Below are 9,568 nucleotides of genomic sequence, written 5' to 3'. Positions count from 1 at the left end.
CAACTAATAACTAGCTCTGAAAATGTAAAGGTCCCAAATCAATCCTAAAACATCTTAGTTTGGACGAACCCTTGTTGACACTGTACCATTCCACTTTCCTAATTCAGGCAGCAAAGTCAGTTTATTCGGGCCGCTTAAAAAGTGATTTCTCTCTCTCTCCCTCACTCAGCTGCAGATACCCCCTGTGCTCCCGTCTTGCATTTTGTTTGCACTGATAGTACAAATGGTATTGTTACAAATGAGGTTAAACCAGCGATCAAGGTAGTAATTAAACTTTATTATAAAAGTTTTCAAATACTCCCTAAAATATAACCTCACCATTTCAAAAGTAGTTTTATAGCAAAAGTAGTTTCAGCACTACTCCAGAACTGAACAAGAAATTAAAATTGTAATTGTTACCCTTTCAAAGTAAAGTAAAGATTCTCTTCAAAGTAAAAGTCTCATTCTTATGCCAGTTTGCTTACTGTAAATCCTGGTTGAACAATATTGACTTAAATGGCATAAAAAGAGATTCTGTTGGCCTTTCCAATTAAAGTTTACAGAACGTTTTTTATAACAAAGGTAAATTATTACCACATTATGTAAGTATGTTCCTGAGGAACTTCAACGCCCAACATGTCTATTTTTGGACATATCTCAGCAACAAAACCCCTTATTAAGTTGCTGGGCGGTGCGCACTATTTAGCAGGAACCATCAAAATGTCTTAAGCAGCTTTTCAAGTTATATCAGCTTTGCTGAAGTTTAACCCAGATTTTCCAATCTAAATAGACACAGGCAATGTTTAAAGTTTTTTTATTCCATGTACACAGACCATTACTACATCAGAAATGTTAAATAAGAATTTAGTGATCTATGTCATGATGTGATCTGAAAATAAACAGCTGCATTTCTGTTTGCAACAAGTTTAGAAGTACATATGGGCTGCAAGTGACTGACTCTGCAGATGATTTGTTTACACACATTCCTGGTGTGGCACTATTCTTCCCATTTGTTGGAAGATTAGTTATTGGCCCAAGGTCCTGTGGGAGCTGAGCAGCTTTGTAGAAAAAACAAATATTTCCTGCCCTGCTCTACTTAAAACTGATGACATTCATGCAGGGAAAACAAGCAGGAAGTAGGATATGAGATGAAGTTGTGCCCATTAGATGCCTCTGCCAGTCTGAAGCGCCCAGCTGAATTAGACTTTTGTCCAGATTTTACTGAAATTAATCAAAATGTCTCATTCCTGACGAGGATCTGAGCTTCTTTCTTATGATCCAACATCAGACTGGCTGGTGCTTGCGTTGCTCATCCTTCGCTGCTTACCCGGGCCTTCTTTGCTCCCATTGGGAGTGTTGGGTTTTGGCCCTACTTCCCCCTGCTCTGCTGGTGCCTCCCTTGGGATGTAGCTTATGACAGTGTTGATGAGGTTGCGCCGAAAGCTCTTGCTGAGGAAATTATAGAGGACTGGATTGGCGACACAGTGGAAAAGAGAGAGACCTTGCACCACAATGAAGGAGAAGTAAAGGACTTCCACAGTGTTACAGCTAAACACGAAGGGGTCAAGGTCGTCTATGATCATAAGCAACATGACCAGATGGTAGGGCAGCCAGCACACCACGAATACCAGGGAGTACACATGGACCAACCATACGTCCCGCCGGCCCTCCACATCCGGGGCGGTTTTAACTGCACGGGCGATCAACACGTTGCAGGTAATGATGATGGCAGCCGGGCCCAGGAACTGGAAGATCGTACAGAGGAAGGCCACGGACACAAACCACTCAGTGAAGTTGTGCTCAGGCAGCATGTAGCAGCCCGGTTCGTCCCACTCAAGGAGTTCCACGTGGACATTTTCCAGCAGGGCCAAAAACAGGGAAAACAACCACATTCCTCCACAGATCAGCCAGCGCTGCCGGCCCATCACAGGTAGGAGGGTTGGCAGAGACGGTCTGGTCAGGGACAGGTAGCGCTCCAGGGTCATGAAGGCCAGAAAGAAGGAGCTGCTGTAGAAGTTGACCACATAGATGAGGTTGGTAACCTTGCAGAGGAAGCCGCCCCACAACCAAACCTTGTCCAAGGTCACCTCCAGCATGAAGAAAGGCAGGATCACAATCACCATCAGGTCTGACAGGCTCACGTTAATGATGCAGAAGAGCACACCATTGGCTGAGTGCCGGCGGCGCCAGTTAACCCAGACAACCAGGAGGTTTTCCAGCAGGCCCACCATGAAGATGAACAGGTAGATAAGGAAGAGGGCAATGCGTCTGTAGCTGGCATCCAGCTCGATGGTGCACTCGTAAATGAACCATGGTGTGCCGTTCAAGAAGTCCAGTGAGTGGTTGTGCTCGAGGGCCATGGTCTGAAAGGGAGGGCAGAGGAAAAATGCTTCATATCTGGACAGAGTTTAGGTTTACTTTGGGGTTAATCTGATTAAATGTTCAGACGTTACACAACAACAGGCGCAGGAGGTGGAGGAGGGTGGTCATTTCAGAACCCTGACTTAAAGGTGTGGTATGGATAATCATACCTTCACAGAAGTATTCATACTGCTTCAACTTTTTCATATTCACAAATTAAAACCATAAATATTTGGGATTTTTATTGAGATTTTACAGGAAATACCAACAAAAAGTGACAGTGAAAAAGAAGAAAAAAGTTTTACTAATTGAATTCAAAAAAGTTGAGCATTTGTGATCAACCCTCTCTATTCTAATACCCCTAAATAAAGTTCAGTGCAACCTTTTGCTTTTAGAAGTCACCCAATTAGCGGATAAAGTTTACCTGTTTGTAATTTACTCTCAGTATAAATGCAGATGCCCTCGGAAGGCTTTAGAGGAGTGTTGGAGAACATCAGTGAACAAACAGCATCAAGAAGACCAAGGAAGACAGCAGACAGTTCAGGGAGGAAGTTGTGGAGAAGTTTCAAGCACAATTGGGCTATAAAACTACACCCCAAGCTTTGAACATCTCACAGAGCTTTGTTCATCACCTGAGAATGGAAAGGGTATCACTCCACAAATAACCTCAGAACTGACTGTTTACCTAATCTGACAAGGAGACCCATGGTATCTCTGGAGGAGTTGCAGAGATCAATAGCTCAGATTGAAGAATCTGTTAAAAGGACAACCACCGGTCATGTACACCAAATTATGGCTTCCTGGAACAAAGCCGTTGTTGTAAGAAAGTTTTAAGAAGCTCTTTTGTCAGTTTTTTCAATATCATGTAGAGGATGTGGAAGATGTTGCTCTGGTCAGACATGCAAAACACTAGGTGTGGTGGAAATCGATCAGTACGCATCATCCTAAAAAATAACATTCCCTCCATAAAACCTGGTGGTGGCAGCATCATGCTTTGGAAGTGCTTTTCTTCAGCAGGCACAGGGAAGCATTTGATTGGAAGATCAATGCAGATAGAAATATGGGATTATCCTGGATTCAGAAATGGTCAAATAAGCCCACTGAGCTTGAGCTATTCTATAAAGAAGAAAGGAAAACATCTAGACGTGCAAACCTGGTGGATTCATACCCAACAAGACTTGCAGCTGTGATGACAGCAAAAAGCGATTCTTCAAGAGTCAATTGCAAGAGCAGGCCACATTTTTCAGATTTTTATTTGCAGATTGTTATCAGAGCCCTACTTTACTTTGTGTTAGTCTATCACATAAAATCCTAAATAAAATCCATCCCTGGAAATGACTAAATGTTTCCCAGGTGTGACTTCTTACTGCTGAAAACAAAACCTGGCCTGGAACAATATCAGTTTCATTGACTATTATTTTTAGATTTAAACAATATATAAAAAATAAAATTACCAACTCAAATATTTGATTAAATATTGAAAAAATGCTGGTTTGGCTATTTCAGCAACTTACAAGCTGCTCTGACCTCAAACACAAAAACAAATCCAGTGTTATGGTTGGATATGGGCAGATTAATCTGATTCCAAGCATTTTAATGAAGGATAACAAGGAAATTTCCTTCATATACTCAGCTAAAACCGAGAACTTGTAGGAGGATTACCAATCAGGTGGTGTTCTCAGAGATCCACCCTCAGATCCAAACACTACACCACATCCTACCTTGCTCTGGAAGCTGGTTTACTGGACCGGTTCCTCCTGAATCCTTGTTTTTGTTCTGCAGGGTTTTTTCCCCCCTGACTGGAGAACTCACAGATGAGATGTGTCCTTCCAGCTCTGATGCTGTGGACTATCTGAGGGATCAAGCAGACAGGAGTCTCTGCCCTCCCACTTCCAGTGAACACACACACACACACACACACAGACAGATAGCTGACAGGACATCCTCAGTTAGTGATGAGAAGTGGGACTGAATTCCAGGAAAACTCAATAAAATTGATGATATGACTGTTTCATCCTCTTTTTCTTTTCATTTTGTGTCTTTAGAAGAACTGCAGTGTATTAATTTCAAAATATTATTCAATGTAACAGTAGATAACAGCAGCAGTATTTGCTTATATACAATGCAATTTACATGCTCAAAGGAGTGGGCAGAAGCATAAACTTATAATAACCCCACCCTTCTCCCATAACTTCATATTCATCACAAAAAACATACTTAGTTTCACACAAATTTGTAATCAAACCAACAACAAAAGAAGTAAGAAAGAAAAAATGTAATAAAATAATAAAGTGCATGCCATAAACCCATGTGACTATCATCTTAAGACAATAATACAATGTACAATACTATAAGATGGTAATAATGTTGTGATAATTATTATTCAAGTCTGATTTACATCTATAATCATCTTTTTAAACGGTTTCATGTGTGGACATTGCTGAAGCTCCACATTTAGACGGATCCAAAGCTTCACATCACAGACAGAAACACAGAAACTTCTTCTTCTAAACATCTGTGTCTGATATTAACTCTTAAACCCCTTCCTTTCTGGTAAATTAGATTTAGATATTTTCTGGCAGTTGGTTATTTTTACCTTCATAAATTAGTAGACCTGTTTAAGTATGTCAGTAAGTTTTAATAATCTTGATTATAAAAACAGTGGTTGAGAATGATCCAGGTACCAAGTCTTGATAATCAGACTTAATTGTGTGAGATCCTGTTTCTCTTTACTATTATTATGTATATCTAACATTTTTTTGGCACCTATCTCCTCCTTCATACTTTGTGCTATTTCAGCCATTCAACTTTTAAAATGTTCAGCTCATTTAGGACATTACATTACGGCTATGACTTTTGGTATTAATACTTTTTATACTTTTTAAAATATTCAGCTTTTTGTGCCGATTTTTGGCCCATTGAAATGAACGAAAAATCATAACAATTCCGCAAAATTCAGCTAAAACTTTGTGCTTTTTCACAGCTTACTACTTCTGCATACTTTCAGCTAGACCATTCAACTTTTAAAATGTTCACAAGACATTAAGCTATCTTCAGATGATTCAGCTTTTTGATATCTATTACGGTTCTTCTACAATTGCGATTCAAATTTTAGGCAAGATTTTTGACGTTTTTCATTTTATAATGTAATCCTATGGCGGAATTCGCCAGTTGGTAGAGTGTATGCTCTAGGTTTTTGAATAACCTGAGAAAGAACGAACAAACTCTCCTCACTCGCTCAATTTTCACTCTACTGGCACAAATTATGTATCAAAATGTAGGATGCTCTTTTGCGATTCAGAAAATGTCACCCTCATTAATGTAGGACTAACAGATTTCATGCAAGACGCCCGGGAGCAACGCAAAGTCAACACACCCTGAATGGAAAACCTATAGGAATTTCAGAACAAATCAGAGCAAAAAATCCTTAAACTCACATGTTTTCGAATCGCCGCCGCTCCTAAACCGTTCAAGTTAGAGACATGAGCTTTGCACCAATTAATCTTCAGACCTTGCTGGCACTCACAGTGAAGGAATTATTTTGATACATTTTATCATTTTGTCATAAAAAAGGTTTGTTTAGGAGTACCAAAACTGTCCTTCCCAAAATCGCATGAAATTTGAAAATTTCAAAATTAACCACTTTTCTACACTGTCACATCTCCTACACTGATTTATGTAGACACATGAAAATATACCAGATTGTTCACCGATCCCTGCTGATACTTACGGTCCAAAAATTATTTGGATACCTTTTATCGTTTTCTCGTGAAGTAGGTTTGTTTGAAAGAGAAAAATTCACCTTCACTCAGATTAAAAATGGTCAAAGTGATCCACTTTTTCACAGTCACACCTCCCAGACAGATTTTTGTAGAAACCTGAGAAGCTCCATGATTGTTCAACATGGCCTGCTGATTAATACAGTGCATGAATCAAATTGATAGCATTATAGTTTCCGAGTTATTAGATGTTGTTCGAGCGCATGTTCAGGCATTTTTGTGTTTTTCTCCATTTTCCCTCTGTTTTCACCCAGTGTTGTGCCTTTATTATTATATTTTCAACAAAAACGTGTTAATATTCTTGTTCCCCTGTCCGTTCTGAGAAAAACGGTCCAAGAATGACGTTGATAGCCCTTACGGTTTCCGAGTTATGGGCAGTAGTTCGGGAGCATGCGCCTCCATGTTATAAAGCCAGGCCATGATGAGACACAAAGTGAGGTGCCGAGTGAGAAACAGCAGTTGTTGGGCGCTCATTAGTTACCATAGCAACAAAACACAGCTACCAGTGAACTTTAGTAACCTCTGACAGAGACTGGCTCTGAGGCTGAGCTCAGGCCAGAAGCTTTCATAAGTGATCACAATAAGTCAGTCATAGCTGACAACCACACTAAATTTACAAAATAAGACCTACACATACTCTACAAAATAAAAGACTTTTTTTCACACTGAACATCAACCTTCCACATTTACAAATGATTTTTTAAACTGATAATAGCATACACAATGATTTCAGACAAGCAAGCAGGTTCTATATGACTAATGGAAATAACCCAGACTTGAAAGGACAAACCTGTTAGATTTTCAAAAAAAGACAAAACATGCTCTACAAAATAAAAGCCTTTACATTTTAAACTATAGGAAATTGCAGCACTGGGCTTCACACTAATGTTGGAGCTCATCCAGTGTAGTAAATAGGATCAGGTCAGCCCTTTAAAATAAGGCTTAGTGAAATTTTCAAAATAAAAGCCTCAACCTTCCATAGTCACTAATGATTTTTAAGCTGATAATAGCATAGACAATGATTTTAGAATAGCAAACAGGTTCTTTATATCTAGTGGAAGTACGCCAGACCTAAAAGGACAACTATACTGGACTTTCAAAACAACACCTAGACATACCCTACAAAATAAACGCCTTCATATTTCACACAGCAATAATTGCAGCATTGGTCTTAACACTATTGCTGGGACTCTGTGATGGAAATGGATCTACTTTATCCTTTCAAAATAAACTCACTGATATTTACAAAATAAAAGTCTCAACATTCCTTAGTTGGCGCCTGCCACAGTAATGAAGGGAGAACATTGAGTGGCTTGACTCCCATGCCATTGCCTGGTGGCACCTATTACTACACATCTCTAAACTGGACTCTTTATTTATTGGCGAATGCCAAAGCAATGCAAGGACGCATGATTACTGGTGAAACAAGAACAGGTCTAGATAGACATCTTAACCTTCTACCCTCAATCATGATGCACACCGTTCTATTGCTTTGGTTTTGTACCTCAGCCCCACAACATTTGGCTCTGGTCCAAGAAGCACACGCCAAGAGGTAGGCCCCGTCTAAATTTCTTCAGAAATTTTCTATTTTATTACTATTATTATTGTGTGAATGCTGAAGAGTGAATCATTTTAAACGCCAATTTCATAGACTTTTGAATATACGCTGTAGTAAGCATTAAAATATTTGCTAATTTTAGCTTATACATTGGTTTTTGCATAGTAGATGGGTTAAATTAATATCAGCCTTCATGCTAGTGATAGCCAATATGCTAATGTTATCATTTTAGCTTCTCTTTCTCCTCTCTTCTCTCTTAGCTGAAGAACATTTTTGCGTTTATTAGGAAATTTCTTGTTTGTTTTTGTTTTTCTTCAGCGTATTTGTGTTTAGTTAATTTTTTTCTGAACTTTCTGCAATTTTTTATGCATTTTAGCACTGACTTCAACTTCTTAGGCTATATTTTTGCTTCAGTCTGGTTTTTCAGCTCATCTATGGCACCTCTTTCCTGCTTTTTTAAAGCTTTTGTCAGTTCTTGCATTTCAAGAACTCTTTCAACAAGTAGTTTTGATGTAACTTTAGATTGTTAAGCTGTTTTATAGCTAATAGTCTTCCTGCTCAAACAGATCAGATGACAGTTTTTCTTTGCTGTTTCTGCTATTTCTACTAATTTATCAGATTTCAGCAGATTTTCTGCAGTCAATTTCAGCTTGTTTCTGCCAGCTATCAGCTAAAAAATTCAGTTTACACCATTCACACTGCATTTTCGCAGGAAATGCAAATTTTTCTAGTGCTTATTAATCATACTTAATATGATTAATGACTACTGCGTTGTTCTGTAAATACTTCCCGAAACCTCTGTGCAGTAACATAAATACAGTAAAACTAAGGAACTACAACTGCAGTTTCCTCCTTTTTCTTTGAAAAGTAACAACCTAACCCTAACCCTAAGGCAACAGTGCTGCCAACTGCTCCATTGTGCAGCCGCATGTGGGCTAAAAATGCTTGAATTTCATCTCATTTGACCAGAGTTCCTTCTTCCACATGTTTGCTGTGTCCCGTACGTGCCTTTTGTCAAACTATGGAGAGTCTTTTTATGGCTTTCCTTTCCACAACAGATTCTCTCACCTTCAACTGTGGATCTATGCAGCTCCTCCAGAGTCACCATAGCTTTCTCTGACCAACACTGTCTTGGGAAGGTCTGTAGTTGGTCTGTCCAGAAGAGAGCTCTGGGATATTATCAAGACTATACTGATATTGTTTTAGAACATAACCCTGCTTTAAACATTTCCTCCTCCCTGACCTTTCTGCCGGATTCCTTGGTCTTCATTATGCTGCTTCTTCTCTAATGTTCTCTAAGAAACCTCTGTGGCCAGAAACAGAACAGCTGGGTTTATACAGTGGGGAGAAAAAGTATTTGATACACAGGTTTTCCCACTTGCAAAGCATGTAGAAGTCTTTAATTCTTATCATAGGTTCCCTTCAACTGTGAGCGACGGAATCTAAAACAAAAATCCAGAAAATTGTGTGATTTTTAAGTAATTAATTTGCATTTTATTGCATGACATAAGTATTTGATCACCTAACAACCAGTAAGAATCCCAGCTCTCACAGGCCTGTTGGTTCTTCTTTAAGAAGTCCTCCTGGTCTACACACATTACCTGTATTAACTGCACCTGTTTGAACTTGTCATCTGTATAAAAGACACCTGTCCACACACTCAAATAAACTCCAAGGTTTCCACAATGGCCAAGACCAGAGAGCTGTGAGGACATCAGGGATAAAATAGTAAACCTGCACAAGGCTGGGATGGGCTACAGGAAAATAGCCAAGCAGCTTGGTGAGAAGGCAACAACTGTTTGAGCTATTCTAAGAAAATGGAAGAAGTTCAAGATGAAGGTCAATCTCCCTCTGTCTGGGGCTCCACGCAAGATCTCACCTCATGGGACAT

General features: G+C 39.3%; 1 protein-coding gene across 1 annotated transcript; it reads right to left on the bottom strand.

Moving 5' to 3' along the window:
- Window positions 1–777: 777 nt before the first annotated feature.
- On the bottom strand, window positions 778–4,207 carry gpr182 (G protein-coupled receptor 182). Its single transcript, XM_047369489.1, has 2 exons — window positions 4,062–4,207; window positions 778–2,342 (listed from the first exon to the last, which is right to left on the bottom strand). Exon 2 carries the CDS (start codon window positions 2,337–2,339, stop codon window positions 1,251–1,253), a length of 1,089 nt encoding a protein of 362 aa, XP_047225445.1. The 5' UTR covers window positions 2,340–2,342; window positions 4,062–4,207; the 3' UTR covers window positions 778–1,250.
- Between the last annotated feature and the right edge of the window lie 5,361 nt (window positions 4,208–9,568).

This window comes from Girardinichthys multiradiatus, chromosome 1, assembly GCF_021462225.1.
Source record: "Girardinichthys multiradiatus isolate DD_20200921_A chromosome 1, DD_fGirMul_XY1, whole genome shotgun sequence".
NCBI lineage: Eukaryota > Metazoa > Chordata > Actinopteri > Cyprinodontiformes > Goodeidae > Girardinichthys > Girardinichthys multiradiatus.
This window is presented reverse-complemented; position numbering and strand designations above follow the sequence as displayed.

Bases quoted from the DNA above. Each gene is read 5' to 3' on its own strand.
- gpr182 (XM_047369489.1), bottom strand. From the start codon at position 2,339: ATGGCCCTCGAGCACAACCACTCACTGGACTTCTTGAACGGCACACCA.